The sequence below is a fragment of the Arctopsyche grandis genome, chromosome 13 (genome assembly GCF_051622035.1).
Source record: "Arctopsyche grandis isolate Sample6627 chromosome 13, ASM5162203v2, whole genome shotgun sequence".
Lineage (NCBI taxonomy): Eukaryota > Metazoa > Arthropoda > Insecta > Trichoptera > Hydropsychidae > Arctopsyche > Arctopsyche grandis.
The window spans coordinates 259,490-279,471 of NC_135367.1; the positions used below are offsets into that span (position 1 = coordinate 259,490).

A 19,982-nucleotide genomic window follows, 5' to 3' on the forward strand; every position below is an offset into this window, starting at 1 on the left:
AGATTGGCATGGACATTAGTGTTATATTTAACCTCCATTGGAAGAGCGAGTAAGGATCTGCCAATTAAGAAATGTCCAGGTGTGAGGGTTAAAAGGTCTAGTGGATCCGACGACATGGGACTAAGAGGACGGGAATTCATGCAAGCTTCTATTTGAGTCAATACTGTACAAAATGATTCGAAATTTAAGGTGGTGGCCTTTAACACCTTGTTTAAATGATTTTTCATGGATTTAACCGCTGCTTCCCACAGCCCTCCCATGTGAGGCGCCCTTGGCGGGTTAAACTTCCAACGAATCCCTTCGGAGGCTACATACCGTAGTAGCTTCTCCTCATGAGGACGTTCATAAATTAATTTTACTAAATTAACGAGTTCACGACTTGCACCCACAAAATTAGTAGCATTGTCGGAATATATCGTATTGGGCCTGCCACGTCTGGCTACGAATCTTCTTAAACAATTTAAGAAATTTGAACTCGTTAAGTCTCCGACAAGTTCCAAGTGGACTGCCTTGCTGGAAAAACACACAAAGACACAAACGTAACCCTTAATTATCTTAGAATTCTTATTGCAACCACTCTTCACAGGAAAAGGTCCTGCGAAGTCTATCCCCACATGACTGAAAGGAAAATTTGCAGTAGTACGTTCAAGCGGGCGTAATCCCATTAATCTATTGTGTGACAATGGTTTATTTCTTAAACAAATGACACATTAACGTACTACTCCTTTAACAGTATTATATCCGGCCAATGGCCAATAGGTCTGTCGCAATAACGACAGTAAGGCTTGAGTACCCAAGTGAATATACTTCAAGTGCGCATCTCGGACAATCATGTGTGTAAGTTTATGCTTATTTGACAATATAATGGGTGACGTTGATAGAGTTGTTCGTAGAAGAAGTCTACTTCCAACAAAAATTAAATTCTCATGGAAGACAGGGGACAATTTAGCTTATTTACTGCTACTGGGAATTGGATGTCCCTTACTCAGCAAACGATACTCCAATGGAAATGATTCCATTTGCGATAACATAATCAAATTATTTAAAACATCTTTTAATTTTAAAGCGGACGGTTCGTTAGTTTCTTTAACGTTTAATTGTTTGTTCCTTAGTGGCCGGCGAACATATTATAACACTCGAAGGAGTCTTGGAAGATGAGAATTTTTATCTATCCAATCATTCTCCCTCACAAGGGTAGCGTTAGTGACCACCCTTCTTTCTGGAAGATCTATTGTGATCTCCGGAGGTCTTCGAGGCCATCGTGATTCGTCTAATTTCAACCAACTTATGATTTAATTCTGATGGTTGAGTCCCTCGAGAAATTTAATCTGCTGGGTTGTCTGTAGAGGAGACATGGAACCACTCAATGGGTTGAGATATTGATTGGATTTCGGCCACTCGATTGGCAACGAAGGTAGTCCATCTACATGATTCTCCCCTAATCCAATGCAATGCGACTGTTGAATCAGTCCAATAATATTTGTCATTAATGTGAATTGTTAATTGGTCAACTGTTGACTTCATTAACTTTGATAATAACATAGCGGAGCACGGCTCTTAACGCGGAATAGTTACAAAACTGAGCGGAGCGACTCTCGATCGAGAACACACAAGATGACATTTGGAATTTCCTAATTGATCAGTACATTTTACATAAATACAAGCACCATAAGCTTTCTCGGATGCGTCACAAAATCCGTGTGCTTGTATATTAATGGCGTTATTTAGTATTATCAATCTAGGAATTTATAAAGATTGAATTTTATAAAGATGAATGAAAGATTTTTTGAAGATTGTCTGAGGAATAAATTCGTCCCAACCAATTGTTTGATGCCAGACAGATTGCATTAATATCTTGTAATTAATTAACAATGGAGATAATAGTCCTAATGGGTCGAAGATCTGACTAATTACTGATAAAAAATTTATTTTTGTTATATTTTCAGTCTCGACTTCCGTTTGAACCTTAAATACAAAAACATCTTCTCGCGGTTTCCAAAATAAACCTTAGGTTTTGTGTGATTCGTTGGAGAAATTAAAATCTGAACAATCGTCAGCTTTAATATCCGTGATTATATCGGAGTTGTTCGATGTCCATTTGCTTATGGGCATACCGGCTGATAATAATATGGTTTCCAATTGAACCTTTAATAATTTACCAGCTTCAATAGTATTAATTCCCGTGAGCAAATCATCAACATAAAAATCACGTTCGATCACCTTACTAGCGATGGGATATTTGTTTCTATTCTCCTCTGCTAACTGATTTAAACATCTAGTAGCTAAAAATGGGGCTGAAGCAGTTCCAAATGTTACTGTATTAAGCTTGTAATGCTTGAATTTACTCTGAGAATCTGTCCGCCAAATGATTCGTTGTACATTTTTATTTTTTTCTATTATTGGAATCTGTCGGTACATCTGCTTAATATCCGCAGTAATCACGTATTTATGGAGTCAAAAATTGAGTAGTAAACTTAACAAATCTGATTGGACATTAGGTCCCACCATCAGAATATTGTTCAGTGATATGTTGGACGTTGTCTTTGCGGATACATAAAAAACTACACGATATTTAGTGGCAAGGCTAGACTCCTTAACCACGACGTGATGAGGTAAATAACAATGAACCTCATGTGCCTCCGGAGGTTCACACTCTGACATATGTCCTAATTCTACATACTCCTCTAAAACTTTATTGTATTCCGTTTTTAAATTATTATTGGTTAGAAAACGTCTTTCCAATGCCTTGTGTCTCTTTTCCGCAATATGTAATGAACTTCCTAATACTACCGGGGAATTTTTGAATGGTAAAGCTACACAGAATCTACCGTTTTTGTCTCGTGATGTGTGTGCTTGGAAATGTTCCTCACATCTTTTCTCCTCAAGAGATTGATGTTTTACAATAGGAACTTGTTCTATCATCCAAAAGTTTTGAATATGACTGTCTAATTGACTTAAGCCTATGTGGCTCTTCCCTGGAGCATTATTTACTTCGGGATATGGACCTACGATTGTCCATCCGAATTCGGTATCCTTTAAGATATGCATACCCTTTCCTAACTGGATGATTCCTGCTTTCATAGCATGAACACAAATCTCGGCGCCGAGCAATAAATCGATTGGCGTCGGTTTATTCCAAAGGGGATCTGATAAATTGATTCCCGCTGGTATCGAAATCAACTGTTGATCTAGTTTCACAGTTGGAATGTCGCCGGTAATTTCTGGTAATACCAAACACAACACTTTGGTTGAGTAATTAGTGGTTGAAGAGCTTATGGTCATTTTGGTGATGTGACGAATGCTACTTTCTTGATTAGCGATACCTACAATTTTTTGAGAGATTTTCTCTAATTTGAAGTTATTCTTCTTAGCGAAAGATGTGGTAACATAGTTGACTTGTGAGCCGGAATCTATTAATGTGCGGCCCTTAACGACCGTTCCATTGGACGTTATAATGTCTACTTGTACCATGGGTAAAATTATCTCCCTTTGAGAGAAATGAGTAGAATGAGCATTAATTGACTTCCTTCCCGTATTATTTGAACTAAATGTATCGTCCTGATGCAACAAAGTATGATGGTTTTGTTTGCACCTTAAGCAATTAAAGTTAGACCTGCAATTTGTTATCTTATGCGATGAATTTAAACATTTAAAACACATGTTATTAGATTTAACGAATTCATTTCTTTCCAAACTGGATTTTGCTTTGAATTTATCGCATTTACCTATGAAATGATTATTTCGACAGAATGCACATGCGTTTACCTTACTTGATGGGTTTTTGTTCGCGACATGAGTTGTCATGATTCTTTGACGATTATGAGGGAATTCCTTCACCGTAGTTACAGATACAGTAGATTGTAGTACATTACATCTATTCTGCAGGAATGTCTCTAACCTTTCATATGGTGGCATTTCTCTGCTAACCAGCGATATTTCCCAGTCTCTTACTAGATTAAAAGGTAATTTCCTTAGAACTAAACATGTTACCCATGGATCTAAAATTTCTCTCGCGTAACCCAATGATTCAATGTTTTTAATACATACCGTTACTTTATTCAATAGATCTCTCAATTTGATATGTGATTCTCTTGTGATTAATTTTAAGTCACAAAGTGAGTTGATCCTAGTTTTGAGATTAAGTCTTGGTAAATTATATTGCTTGTCTAAAATACTCCAAGCTATTTCGTAATTGTCTGAGTTAATATCTAACCCTGATACAGCTGCCAAAGCGGGACCGATTAATGATTGATGCAAATATTGCAATTTAGTGACATTCGAATATTCCGTTTTGTTTCCTATTATATTCCTGAAAGCTTGTTGAAATGATTGCCATTCAGATGGATCTCCCTGAAATGTGGGAATAGTTAACGTCGGTAACTTATCTCTAGCAAATTTAATTGTTGCTTGCTCTACCTTTAGTTTACTATCTTGAATGGATTGTCTATCTAATGCTGCTTTAAGATTTTTAACTGTTATTGTAATCGCGTCGTACTCTTCGTCTATTTTGGCCGCTTTCGGTATGTCTGTAAGGTTATCTAAATACTCGTAATGGAGTTTTTGTACATAATCGTATGCTTCTTTAATGGTTTGATACTGTCCTTCATCTATTTCGGAGGATTTATCTATTTTTCCTTTTAGTCTTTGTACCGCGCCTGAATACCTTAATTCTATTGACGTCATTATAACTTCTAGTTAATTTTCTTTCGCTAAGGTTTCTATCGATTGAGTCTGACTTCGAGTCTGATGTATTCTAGAGCTTGACCTGTCTCTAATAAGTTCTACGTTCCTAGTTGGATTTCGACCTTTATGCAACTTGGAAGTCGAAGCTTCTATTTCCTCGTTTTCAGAACTTGACATTTATTTCAGAAAGTTGCACTATTTCGTCTCATAAATACAGTTATTCTCTACTGTAGCCGTCAATTGAACTATTAGTAGAGATATGTGCTGATGCACGTGGTCGACATTTGTTTTCCTCATCAAATTTCCGTACTGTTCATGCCACTACAAGTGGTCGGAATTCACCCCCTCTAGTAATCCACGCTTGTGAGCGTGGTAGAGATTATTGTCGTGCCCACTAAAATGGTTAGTGATTGTTAAAGGAAATAAGTTTTCCCTGTTCTACTGTTTATTAATGTCGAAGTTTTGCTGAAAATTCACTTGGAACAATTATATTAATTACACGTAATCAGCATCTCCTCTTTCACTTGCTTGCGTCCAGCTTTATGCCGCAACGAAGTGGGAACATACTGTCACATCAATTTCTCTGTTTTTTATCTGCCCCTATAAATTTACCCGTAGTAGGTAGCGGCTCATCGACTTTGACGCATTAAAGGTTGCGCAAAGCAGAGCAAAGGGCCTCGAAGTTGGAGGATGTGAAAGAATCATCTATCTATACTCGAAGGACCCTCCACAATAGTGCCGTTGAGTCGAGAAGACGCAAGAAGCGGCTGTCTCGACTGAATGGGCGAGAAAATGTCACCTCGGAGGTGGCACATAACCTGACCTCGGATAATTGTAGGAATAAAAAATACTCATACGCATTCCCACAATTTTGGAATCGTTGAATATCGACCACAGTCGACAGATTAAAAGTGATTAAAAATATTATTTATTTATTTATTTTAAACAGACCATTGTGGCATACAGGAATTCCTAAAGCGCCACAATGGTCAAAAAATATAACACAAAAAAGAAAAAAAACAAAATAACAATTAAACATAAACATAAATACATCCATACATACATAAAAAATAGCATTTAATAATAACAGATAAAGTAAAAATATCAAATAAAATATAGCATAAGGAATGCCTTGCACCTACAGCCAGTTTCAATAAATATGTAAGAAACAACTACAAATACAAAACATCCCTGTAAGGCCCAAATGGAAGAGAGTTAATCAAAATTTCACTCATAAATCACAATCAATCATGAAAACAATGATGAGCGCAGACTACCAGATAAATGGGTTAGAGTAATTTCCGACAATTTACGCTCACTAAGGTGGAAAATATCACATTCAGTCTCGGCAGCAACGATTTCATTCAGAAGTCGGATAGCTCTTGGAATAGGAGCCATTCGAAAAAGGACTGTGCGGGCAGGAGGTACAGCCAGCAAATGATGATGTCTACCACGCACATAGTGATTAGGGACATAAAGCCCCAACTGCTCCAGCAACAACGGGCATGACGTATTACCACGTAAGAGCAGGAGAACGAAACGAATTAATGAGAAGTTTCTCCGAAGTTCAAGGGAATTATACCCAAGCATGCCCAAAAGGAAAGGAGTGGGGTAGAGATATGGGTAATACCCATATTCTTTCCTATATAGGAAACGAAGAAATGCTTTTTGCACTTTCTCAATCATCAGAGAGTAATTTGCTTCATGCGGATTCCACACAATCGCATTATACTCTAGCTTACTTCTCACAAGCGAATTGAAAAGCAAGCGAGAAGACAAAGGATTGGAGAATAATCTTGCATATCTCAAAACAAATCCAAGTCGACGAAAGGAAACGTCAGCGACTTTTTTGATATGGTTGTGAAAGGTGAGCTGAGGATCAAAAGTGATACCCAAATCGACAATAGATTCCACACGCTTCAACAAGACGGATCTAATGGAATATCCGTGACAATAGAGTGAATGTGCACGTCCATAGCTCATAATTGCACATTTGTTTAAATTAAGTTCAAGGCCTAAACTAGAACTGAACTCCAAGACAGCGTTAATATCAGCTTGAAGGAGAGAGGCTTGCCTCTCATCCTTGACAGCAAAAAATAATTTAACGTCGTCAGCAAACAAGAGACATGATGCATTACATAAAACTCTAGGGAGGTTATTAATAAGAATTGTAAATAGTAATGGGCCTAAAGTGGACCCCTGAGTAACACCAGATCGAGTAAAAAATGAAGAAGATTCATAAAGACCATATCTAACAAATTGCTTCCTATCACTAAGATAAGAAGCAAAGAGTTTAAGAAGACGCGTTGAAAAACCCACTTCAGCTAACCTGATCAAAAGAGCGTCATTATTGACTTGATCAAAGGCTTTACGAAAGTCAAAGTAGGCTACATCAACTTGCTGACCAACGTCAACTTTAGACATGATCAAATGTGTGAAGCAGGCGAGATTAGTGGTAGTGGAACGACAGGGTGTAAAACCATGTTGCTCATCACACAATAATCTTTTAAACTGCGCAAGAATCAAACGGTGAAGGATGATGTCAAAAATTTTGGGAATAGCCGAGATAATAGCAATAGGTCTATAATTTTCAACCTCATTTTTAGAGCCACTCTTATGAATAGGAATGACTCTAGATAATTTCCATTTTTCAGGATAATTACCAGAAGCAAGAATAAGCTTAAAAATAAACTGAAGAGGCTCTAAAAGCGAATTACAGCATACCTTTAATACGTCAGGGGGCACACCGTTGATTATAATACATATTATAATTATAATACAGGCGCTGCGACGCCTGCGGACCCCCCGACTCACTCCTGCTACCTCCCACACCCAACCCCACCCCACCCACTCCCACACCCACCCCCGGCACCTCGCCCTCCCCCTGCTGCTCGTCCGCGCGCCCCTCCGCCAGCGGCGCCCCCTCGGTGGCGGCAGCGTCGTCGGCGGTCGCGTGTCCCGAGCGCCTCCCGCGCCCGCCCTCTCCGTCTCGGCTCGCTGCCTCTCCGCCCAGAGATTCATTAGACAGCTTCAGAGACTGTGTCGTCGTGTGTCTCATTATCTCCATAGCCATATTCGTGTATAGACGGTTCAATCTGTTCTCATACTTGGACTTGCTCCACGACTACTAACCCACACACACCCCTCGGACTAATCTGCGGGTGACTTTCTAACTTTGCGCCGACCCAACGTACCCAACGAGTCTAAACGGCTAAAAAGTTTAAACAACCGATGGCGTGATGATTTTCCAATTTTTTATTTTTTATTTTATCACATATGTGTATGAAAATATTTCAATGTATAAAATTTCCATTTATGTACCACTTTTCTGTTAAATTATGTATGTATATATAATTAACATTATATTATATTGAGTCCCACAGTTTTGCAATCGTTACACGCCCAATGTAAACAAACAACAGTAGCAACAACGCAATCAGTGGATCGTCACTGATCCCCAATCTTTTAAATAATATATTTTAATTAATAATAATATCACGTTCGATGTAAACCAACGACGCGGTATACCTTTTGTTCACGGCACTACAAGTAGTAAACTCTTTGTGCAACGTGTACCTTAATCAACAATCAATTCGTTCAATTAACTCGTTGGATGAATATTTATTACATGCATACATGTACATAAACAACTCTCGCACAGTCTATTAGATTTAATCACAAGCCACAACCGGACTGAACATTTCAAAACTCAAGATGTCAATCCACGAGCTGCAAGATAAAATGCAGACCCTTTCTATCATGGACAATGCACCACCGATGGTCGGACCTGCACCCGCCAAGGATATTAAGCAATTTCAGAATTTAAAGGCTGTGATTAAAGTATTTAAGGATTATGGCAAGTTATTGCAAGCTCCCGGCAGCCGCACTCAAATCGAACTCCGATTCAACGTGGTGAAATCGGCGTTCAATAACTACATTGAAGAAAGCGCGCAAAGGGAACAAGACGCCAACAATGATGACGGCGAACTCAATTCCGTCATCGAAGAACGCTACCAGCTGATCAATCAATATGGCGAATTGAAAGACAGCATGGAGGCCCTCACCATTGAAAAGGCCACTGAACGAGTAAGCTGGAATCGGCAAACGGAGAGCAGAAGCGACTTTATCAAACTTCCGCCGATCACCCTGCCAATCGATGGATCCAATGATGAGTGGAAGAGCTTCCAAACAGCATTTTCCCGAGTGGTGGCTGAAAACAACGCCTACAATCATTGGGAAAAGTTTTTGTTGCTGAAAGCACAACTACGTGGAACGGCCAAGAAGTTAATCGATGGACTCGAAGCATCGGCGAACAGTTTCCTGGAAGCATGGACTCTGTTGACGGACCGATACGATCACCCTCGCCTGAACCACAACAACCAGATCTACACACTCCTGGATCTCGCCCCAATTACAAGGGAAAATCATAAAGACCTGAGAACGCTGCTGGATAAGGTGACTGCGTCAATCCAAGCACTGAAATGGAATTTACAACCGGAAGGCGAATGGAATGGCTTTCTAATCTGCATGTTATTAAGGAAGCTCCCACAACGAATCCAACTGGATTGGGAGATGTCATTATCCCACAAATTAATTCCCCGCTACGAAACATTCGAGCGGTTCCTTAACAACAGATGCAACGCTCTACGAGTAACTGCAACCTCAGACGCAGTAAATACAAAACGAATCAAATCTCACGTGGCCATAGCTGAAGAAGTCACGGCAGAAGAAATTCCACCACAACTGACACCACGATGTCACATTTGCTCGGCAGGACACTTTGTAAACAAATGCCCAAAATATACCGAACAAACTATTAAACAGCGATGTGAACTCATAAAGAAGTTCAACCTCTGTTACAATTGCCTGTCATCACGACATGCAAAGGAGCAATGCACGTCAAGGTATCGATGCTCAATTTGTAAGAAAAAACACCATCGAAGCATTCACGAGCCAAGAGCGCAAGAAAAACAAACCATCAGCATGATAGCACAAAACGACGTGCAAACAGAACCTCTCCTAACCACAGCTCAAGTAAGCTTACGATCCAACGCAGGATACATTACCTGCAGAGCCCTGCTCGATTCAGGCTCTCAAGCTAATTATATAACAACAAAACTTGCAAAAAGGTTAAATCTAACGTACGGAAAAGTCGATTGCGTGATCACTGGAATAGCAAATCAGCCAAGTCAGGTGACCAAGACACTGAAAACATCAGTAACCGCGTTATGCTCACCATTTTCCGAAGATATCGAGTGTCTCATTCTAAATGACATTACCGGGGTACTACCAGGACACACGATAAGAAACAACGAAATTTATATACCTAAGCACATCAAACTGGCGGACCAAGAGTGGAATAAATCCAATCCCATGGATCTGCTATTAGGAGCGGAAGTTTTTTGGAAAATCTTCAAATCTTCATGCATCATTCTCAACGAAAATATAAAGCTTCATGAAACTCAACTAGGATGGATAGTCACAGGCACCATTCCTACACAAACCGGAAATACACCGGAACACCATTTCTCCGGGGTCAACTTGAACGAACAAGTACAGTCATTGTGGCAACTCGACGAAGTTCCTGCGCGGCCACATCGTTCACCGGAAGAAACAAAATGTGAGGAACATTTTTTGGAAAATGTAACTAAGCTGGGATCGGGAAAATTTTGCGTATCACTGCCATTCAAAATGAATCCAGCCATCTTGGGCGCATCAGTCTCCATAGCTGAGAAACGATTCCAGTACTTAGAAAGAAAACTCGATAAAAATCCCAAACTGAAGGAAGAATATTCGAGAGTCATAAATGAGTACCACACTCTAGGACATATGGACGAATGCCAACCTCCAAGTCCAAATCAGCTACATTGTTATCTTCCTCATCATGCAGTTATGAAGGAATCTAGCCTCACAACAAAATGCCGAGTAGTCTTCGACGCCTCGGCCAAAACGTCAACCAATAAATCATTAAATGATATACTAATGATCGGTCCGACTGTTCAATCGGACTTATTTTCAATTCTTCTAAATTTTCGCTCTCATCGATATGTCATGACAGCGGACATAGAAAAAATGTACCGCCAATTCGTCATTTCGCAGAAGGATCGGGATTTCCAACGAATCCTGTGGCGAAATCATGCAAATGAGGCACTAAAACATTTTACTCTGAACACCGTCACCTTCGGAACAGCATCTGCACCCTTTCTAGCAACAAGATGCCTAATTAAATTAGCTGATGATAATCAAGAAAATTATCCCGAAGCGTGCGACGTAATTCGGAAGAATTTCTATGTGGATGATCTTCTCACAGGAGCGGACTCCATCGAAAAATGCAAGAGCATTAAAGAACAAGTAACTTCAATATTGAAAAGCTCCGGTCTGTCACTGTCGAAGTGGGCATCAAACAACGAAGACATCGCTCCGCAACCAGAACAGGAGCAGATGGCCGACTTTAACTTTACAGAATCATCACACAAGACATTAGGACTATTCTGGAAACCCAAATCTGATGTTTTCTATTTTCAATTTCAATTGAAGCCAAAATTCAGTCCGTTCACGAAACGGCAATTCTTGTCGGAAATCAGCCAAATTTTCGACCCTTTAGGACTGCTCACCCCACTCTTGATAACACACAAAATCCTCATGCAAAAAATCAAGAACGGAATAGGGTCATCCATTAGCATGGGATGACCCTATTCCGTTCAACATACAAACAGAGTGGCATCAGCATATCAACAAATTGAATGACACCGTTCCCTATGAAATTCCGCGTTGCACCGTGATCTACAATTCAGTGGATCATCAACTACACGGATTTTGCGACGCCTCCGAGCAAGCATACGGAGCATGTATCTATCTTAGATCTACAAACAAATTGGGACAAGTGAAGTGTCAACTACTATGTTCACGGTCCAGAGTCGCGCCTCTCAAGCACGTGACAATTCCAAGGTTGGAATTGTGCGCGGCACTTTTACTAACCAAGCTAATGAAATATGTAAAAGATAATCTGAACGTGAAAATATCAGAAGTAGTATATTGGACCGATTCTACAATCGCGCTCCATTGGATCAAGGGCGATTCATACCGATGGACCACATTTGTGGCCAATAGAGTATCCGCCATTCAAGATCATTCAGTGTCAGCAAATTGGCACCAGCTGACAATCCCGCCGATTTAACATCTCGGGGAATGGATCCAGACCAATTAGTAACTCATAAATTATGGTGGAACGGGCCGGAATGGTTAAGATCGAAACGATCAACATGGCCCCACCAAACTTACCAGGAGCCAGAGAATGTACCCGAAATCAAGCTGAAACTACTGACTAACTTCACCACGAGTACGATCAATCCATGGTTCAGAAAATGGTCAAATCTATCTAAGCTGATGCGCATAATAGCATACGTCAAACGACCTTGGCGAAACAAAAACCTGCCGTATAAAGAAACCGGCATCCCCTCCGCGTCGGAATTAAACGACGCCCTGAAAACTCTGCTGATTATAGCCCAACGAGAACATTTCGCAACAGAAGTGGCACAGCTCACAAAAAATCGTCCAATCCCCAAATCGAGCAAAATACTTAAACTAAGTCCATACATGGAAGATGGACTAATTCGTGTGGGAGGGCGCATCCAAAACAGCGAGCTGGCAGTCGAGACAATCCACCCTATTATCTTGCCGTCCAATCATCCACTGACGCGCCTAATAATAAAGGATTATCATCTCAGACACCTGCATCTGGGAACCCAGTCGCTGCTCAATATATTAAGATTGAGATATTGGCCGATAGCGGGTAAATCAAAGGTCAAAGGAGTCTTGCGCGAATGTATGGTATGTTTTCGCGCAAACCCATTGATTCGACAACGAATGATGGGAAATTTGCCTACTGAGCGAGTCATAGCATCCCCGCCTTTTACAAACACTGGACTAGACTTCGCAGGACCACTGGCAATTAAAAGTGGCACTTCAAGGGGTTCCAAAATAATTAAATGCTATGCAGCCATCTTTATCTGCATGGCCACAAAAGCAATCCACCTTGAAGTAGTCGGTGATCTATCTACCAACAGCTTCCTTGATTGTCTCAAAAGATTCATCGCACGTCGCGGACGGCCGAGTATCATATTTTCTGACAATGCAACAAATTTCGTAGGAGCTGTTAGAATCATTCGCCAAAGCATAAATAGTGTCTTCACCACCTCGCGATCATCCGAAGTCCTGCAGTATGTAGCATCCGAGGGAATCGAGTGGAGTTTTATACCTCCTCGGACCCCGCATATGGGGGGACTCTGGGAATCGGCGGTGAAACAAATGAAAACACACCTAAGAAAAATCTTACAAGCAGTGCCACTCACTTTCGAAGCACTTGCAACCGTCATAACACAGATCGAAGCTTGCCTGAACTCCCGACCTCTAACACCTCTCTCCAACGACCCTCTAGATTTCCTTCCCTTAACTCCAGGTAATTTCCTAATCGGTAGACCCCTGCTCGCCCTGCCCAATGTTAAACATGTTTCATCCTCTAATGATTCTTCACATTTGCTGCAGATACAAAGACTAACGACCTCATTCTGGGCGCGTTGGTCTGCAGACTATCTCCAAACGTTGCAAGAACGAGCAAAATGGAGGGACGACAAGGGAGCAAACCTGACAGCAGGCCAATTGGTACTGCTACGAGAGGAGTGCCTACAACCAACACGTTGGGTACTAGGACGAGTGACCCAGACGTTTCCCGGTCCTGATCAACGAGTACGAGTCGTGGACGCTCGGACCAGCCGCGGAGTGGTCCGTAGATCCGCTCACGCGCTGGCCCCTTTACCCTCCAGCACGACTTCATCACCGCAGGAGGAGCAAGGAAGAGTCTCAAATCAAAATCAAGCTTCGTTCCCTTCTTAATAAAAGAGTGTTAGTGAAAACATTTGTGACAGTTCGGTTGTCAACAAACAATGGCGGCCATCAGCCGTCAACAACACTTAACCCCAAAAACGGTCCGTTTATTTGGACTTTGTTTATAAACAAACAGGTGACAGCTAGCCAATGTCAACAAGGCAGCACACCTGTCAAAATTAAATTCTTAACCTTAAATTAAAATATTTATAGGTAATTTAAACTAAGCCTTTTTGATAGAATATCTAACAATTAGATTTAAGTTTAAAAGGGTTGCATCACCAACTGTTAGGTGATCAACATATTAAATTTGCTTCCTCAAATGCTAATTAACATGATTCAATTGAAATCAACTAATAAATGTTAATTTGTATAGCGACACATAACTCTTGGAGTGTCTGCTTTCAAACATGACCAATTCGGTCATTTCAACAAATGCAATGCGTATTCATGTTCGCAATACAGCCACTGTTGGCTCTCAGACGCATTGCATAATCGCTATAGTCGATGCATTCTGTAAATTCATCTCAAAATAATTATTATCAAACAGTATGATACACGCTAGTTCATTGAAAATGATTAGAGGCAGGCAACATGCAGTAACAACTTATCGTGTAACAAGCCATGCAACTTGCACTCTAAACAATTGTGAACTAAATTAGCTTGTAATTTTATTCATGGTTGAATCAATGTACTCTGTACATCCAGATTCATTTCAAATCATACTTCTTTTTAGCGATTGCATGTAATTCCATGTTGAACTATGTAATAGCTTATAATAATTAACTTAGCGATAATCCAGGGCGGCAACTTCCTATTCCTTAACCAATGACACAACATCAATGGTAACAAGGTCAAGTTGGTGGATCAATGAAAATCACAGTTGTAAGAACATCAACTTGAACCAGTTAACTATCTAAAGCAAGAATTCAACCATCACTCCTGAAGAATAAAAATCAAATTCTTCCAGCTTAGTACTACAAGTGAAAAATACTTTTCACGCCCGGGGTATGGAAGAACTTTTGTTACGTTCGACGACCTCCCACAGTTTGAGACACCTTGGAGCGTGCGAAACTATGGGAGGAAAGGGTCGGACAATTGTTATAAATAAGCGTGCGCACCAATAAATAAACACTTCGGTCACGACTTCGGTCACTTCGGTCATTCCGCACATCAGTCACGGTCAAGGCCGCACGTCGGGCTCTATTTGCCGCGACGTCCGCGTCTTACCCCCCCCCCCCTTGTCACCCGCTCCTCGTACTCCTTCCCCCCCTCACACCCCCCCCCGGTGTCGCCACCCCTTCACGTGTTGTGTCTTCGACCCAGCCATCTTCGGCTTTACTTGTGCTCGCCCGCCACCATATTTTTGTGTTATTCTGTGACAATAAACGACGAGTACAAATTCCGCAACATCTTTTACTTGTCTACCCTTCTACGTCACGAGTCGTCGATCTTGGATGATCTTTCACCCGTTATAAGAAAGCGGAAACCAGCAACCTATCGAAACCTACAGTCCACATCAATTTATCCACCCCAGCTACGAACAACCCCACGACCAACCCCTGTACAGTCATCACGAACGGGAATTTGATTGTCCACCAACCTTACCCAACCTAACCTAGCCATCACCGGTGTAAAGTATTCACCTATGAAAGATATACACCTTACGCGCTAACCGAACCTAACCAAATCGTCACCGGAGCAAAGTATTCAACAATGCGAGATATACAAACACCTTACGTGCTATTCCAACCTCACCCAACCTAACCTAGCCATCACCGGTGCAAAGTATTCACTGATGAAAGATATTCACCTTACGCGCTAACTCAACCTAAACCAATCGTCACCGGAGCAAATAATTCAAATATGCGAGATATACAAACACCTTGCGTGCTATCCCAACCTAACCCAACCTAACCTAGCCATCACCGGTGCAAAGTATTCACCGATGAAATATATACACCTTACGCGCTAACCCAACCTAACCCAATCGTCACCGGAGCAAAGTATTCAACAATGCGAGATATACAAACATTTATGAAAGTTATACACCTTTCGCGCTAACCCAACCTAGCCCAATCGTCACCGGAGCAAAGTATTCAACAATGCAAGATATACAAACACCTTACGTGCTATCCCAACCTAACCCAACCTTACCTAGCCATCACCGGTGCAAAGTATTCACCGATGAAAGATATACACCTTACGCGCTAACCCAACCTAACCCAATAGTCACCGGAGCAAAGTATTAAAATATGCGAGATAAACAAACACCTTACGTATTATCCAAACCTAACCCAACCTAACCTTGCCATCACCAGTGAAAAGTATTTACCGATGAAAGTTATACACCTTTCGCGCTAACCCAACCTAGCCCAATCGTCACCGGAGCAAAGTATTCAACAATGCGAGATATACAAACACCTTACGTGCTATCCCAACCTAACCCAACCTTACCTAGCCATCACCGGTGCAAAGTATTCACCGATGAAAGACATACACTTTACGCGCTAACCCAACCTAACCCAATCGTCACCGGAGCAAAGTATTAAAATATGCCAGATAAACAAACACCTTACGTATTATCCAAACCTAACCCAACCTAACCTAGCCATCACCAGTGAAAAGTATTCACCGATGAAAGATATACACCTTACGCGCTAAACCAACCTAACCCAATCGTCACCGGAGCAAAGTATTCAACAATGCGAGATATACAAACACCTTACGTGCTATTCCAACCTCACCCAACCTAACCTAGCCATCACCGGTGCAAAGTATTCACTGATGAAAGATATTCACCTTACGCGCTAACCCAACCTAACCCAACCTAACCAAGCCATGTCCGGTGCAAAGTATTCACCCATGAAAGATATACACATAAAGCGCTAACCCAACCTAACCCAATCGTCACCGGAGCAAAGAATTAAACAATGCGAGGTATACAAACACCTTACGTGCTATCCTAACCTAACCCAACCTTACCTAGCCATCACCGGTGTAAAGTATTCACCTATGAAAGATATACACCTTACGCGCTAACCGAACCTAACCAAATCGTCACCGGAGCAAAGTATTCAACAATGCGAGATATACAAACACCTTACGTGCTATTCCAACCTCACCCAACCTAACCTAGCCATCACCGGTGCAAAGTATTCACTGATGAAAGATATTCACCTTACGCGCTAACCCAACCTAACCCAATCGTCACCGGAACAAAGAATTCAACAATGAGAGATATACAAAGACTGTTCCGACTTTTATAGCGACGTGTGGCAAACAGTCTTATTAACTGATTGTCGATTGGCATTGCTGACGAGTTGGCATTATTGTCGACCCAAGCGGAAACACCGCTCTGGTCAATTAGTCAGCGTAGGGCTAGCGGACGGGAATGTTGTGTTCTCGAGCGTTTCGCTGACCCATATCCACGTGTAAAATTTTACATTTCAATAAACTACATCAAACCATTATCGAAGTCTTTTCCATGATGGTTATTTCGAACCGGACACCAGTAACCTAAGCCACAACACCAAACGGACAAACCAAAAGGAAAAAACGTGGTCGAGAAAAAATGGATGTCAATTAAGAAATCGGTATCGTTCCCTTGTTACTATCCCTACCTTCCAATACTAATAATATGTTTGCTTCTATTTCAGCAATAAATTGATTGATGTACAGAGGTACATGACCGCGTGATTGGACGCAAAAATTATATACATAAAAACATAACCTACAAAGACGCATGGGACACAGGGGTAATCCAAAATTATCGGAACGATCACATAAACATCGTAAAGGATATTCAAGTAAGGGAATGTATTCAATCTCAGGCAATCTGTTCAAAAGGTAATCATGTAGGTAGGTCAGTTTTTAAAATATGTTTTAAAGTATAACAGTTAAATAACGCGATCGTATATAATTATCGTAGCCAATGCTTTTGCTTCATTTTTTAGCTCTGTCTTTGACCAGAGAAAACCATCCCTTAATGCTAGTTTGGCTTCACAAATTGGTACTGAGGGTGTCGGTATAGACATTCCGCGGGTATCGCTGGGAGATGTTAGGATGGCTATTATGAAGCTGAAGGGGTCTGTTGGGCCTGACGGTGTGCCCCCTGACGTATTAAAGGTATGCTGTAATTCGCTTTTAGAGCCTCTTCAGTTTATTTTTAACCTTATTCTTGCTTCTGGTAATTATCCTGAAAAATGGAAATTATCTAGAGTCATTCCTATTCATAAGAGTGGCTCTAAAAATGAGGTTGAAAATTATAGACCTATTGCTATTATCTCGGCTATTCCCAAAATTTTTGACATCATCCTTCACCGTTTGATTCTTGCGCAGTTTAAAAGATTATTGTGTGATGAGCAACATGGTTTTACACCCTGTCGTTCCACTACCACTAATCTCGCCTGCTTCACACATTTGATCATGTCTAAAGTTGACGTTGGTCAGCAAGTTGATGTAGCCTACTTTGACTTTCGTAAAGCCTTTGATCAAGTCAATAATGACGCTCTTTTGATCAGGTTAGCTGAAGTGGGTTTTTCAACGCGTCTTCTTAAACTCTTTGCTTCTTATCTTAGTGATAGGAAGCAATTTGTTAGATATGGTCTTTATGAATCTCCTTCATTTTTTACTCGATCTGGTGTTACTCAGGGGTCCACTTTAGGCCCATTACTATTTACAATTCTTATTAATAACCTCCCTAGAGTTTTATGTAATGCATCATGTCTCTTGTTTGCTGACGACGTTAAATTATTTTTTGCTGTCAAGGATGAGAGGCAAGCCTCTCTCCTTCAAGCTGATATTAACGCTGTCTTGGAGTTCAGTTCTAGTTTAGGCCTTGAACTTAATTTAAACAAATGTGCAATTATGAGCTATGGACGTGCACATTCACTCTATTGTCACGGATATTCCATTAGATCCGTCTTGTTGAAGCGTGTGGAATCTATTGTCGATTTGGGTATCACTTTTGATCCTCAGCTCACCTTTCACAACCATATCAAAAAAGTCGCTGACGTTTCCTTTCGTCGACTTGGATTTGTTTTGAGATATGCAAGATTATTCTCCAATCCTTTGTCTTCTCGCTTGCTTTTCAATTCGCTTGTGAGAAGTAAGCTAGAGTATAATGCGATTGTGTGGAATCCGCATGAAGCAAATTACTCTCTGATGATTGAGAAAGTGCAAAAAGCATTTCTTCGTTTCCTATATAGGAAAGAATATGGGTATTACCCATATCTCTACCCCACTCCTTTCCTTTTGGGCATGCTTGGGTATAATTCCCTTGAACTTCGGAGAAACTTCTCATTAATTCGTTTCGTTCTCCTGCTCTTACGTGGTAATACGTCATGCCCGTTGTTGCTGGAGCAGTTGGGGCTTTATGTCCCTAATCACTATGTGCGTGGTAGACATCATCATTTGCTGGCTGTACCTCCTGCCCGCACAGTCCTTTTTCGAATGGCTCCTATTCCAAGAGCTATCCGACTTCTTAATGAAATCGTTGCTGCCGAGACTGAATGTGATATTTTCCACCTTAGTGAGCGTAAATTGTCGGAAATTACTCTAACCCATTTATCTGGTAGTCTGCGCTCATCATTGTTTTCATGATTGATTGTGATTTATGAGTGAAATTTTGATTAACTCTCTTCCATTTGGGCCTTACAGGGATGTTTTGTATTTGTAGTTGTTTCTTACATATTTATTGAAACTGGCTGTAGGTGCAAGGCATTCCTTATGCTATATTTTATTTGATATTTTTACTTTATCTGTTATTATTAAATGCTATTTTTTATGTATGTATGGATGTATTTATGTTTATGTTTAATTGTTATTTTGTTTTTTTTCTTTTTTGTGTTATATTTTTTGACCATTGTGGCGCTTTAGGAATTCCTGTATGCCACAATGGTCTGTTTAAAATAAATAAATAAATAATATTTTTAATCACTTTTAATCTGTCGACTGTGGTCGATATTCAACGATTCCAAAATTGTGGGAATGCGTATGAGTATTTTTTATTCCTACAATTATCCGAGGTCAGGTTATGTGCCACCTCCGAGGTGACATTTTCTCGCCCATTCAGTCGAGACAGCCGCTTCTTGCGTCTTCTCGACTCAACGGCACTATTGTGGAGGGTCCTTCGAGTATAGATAGATGATTCTTTCACATCCTCCAACTTCGAGGCCCTTTGCTCTGCTTTGCGCAACCTTTAATGCGTCAAAGTCGATGAGCCGCTACCTACTACGGGTAAATTTATAGGGGCAGATAAAAAACAGAGAAATTGATGTGACAGTATGTTCCCACTTCGTTGCGGCATAAAGCTGGACGCAAGCAAGTGAAAGAGGAGATGCTGATTACGTGTAATTAATATAATTGTTCCAAGTGAATTTTCAGCAAAACTTCGACATTAATAAACAGTAGAA

The 19,982-nt window shown here is 40.7% G+C and overlaps 2 protein-coding genes across 2 annotated transcripts; both read left to right on the plus strand.

Moving 5' to 3' along the window:
* Window positions 1-8,397: 8,397 nt before the first annotated feature.
* On the plus strand, window positions 8,398-11,860 carry LOC143921312 (uncharacterized). Its single transcript, XM_077444560.1, has 2 exons — window positions 8,398-11,193; window positions 11,351-11,860. Exons 1-2 carry the CDS (start codon window positions 8,398-8,400, stop codon window positions 11,858-11,860), a joined length of 3,306 nt encoding a protein of 1,101 aa, XP_077300686.1.
* An 11-nt stretch (window positions 11,861-11,871) lies between these two features.
* Window positions 11,872-13,575, plus strand: LOC143921313 (uncharacterized). Its single transcript, XM_077444561.1, has one exon. It carries the CDS (start codon window positions 11,872-11,874, stop codon window positions 13,573-13,575), a length of 1,704 nt encoding a protein of 567 aa, XP_077300687.1.
* The last annotated feature ends 6,407 nt before the right edge of the window (window positions 13,576-19,982 follow it).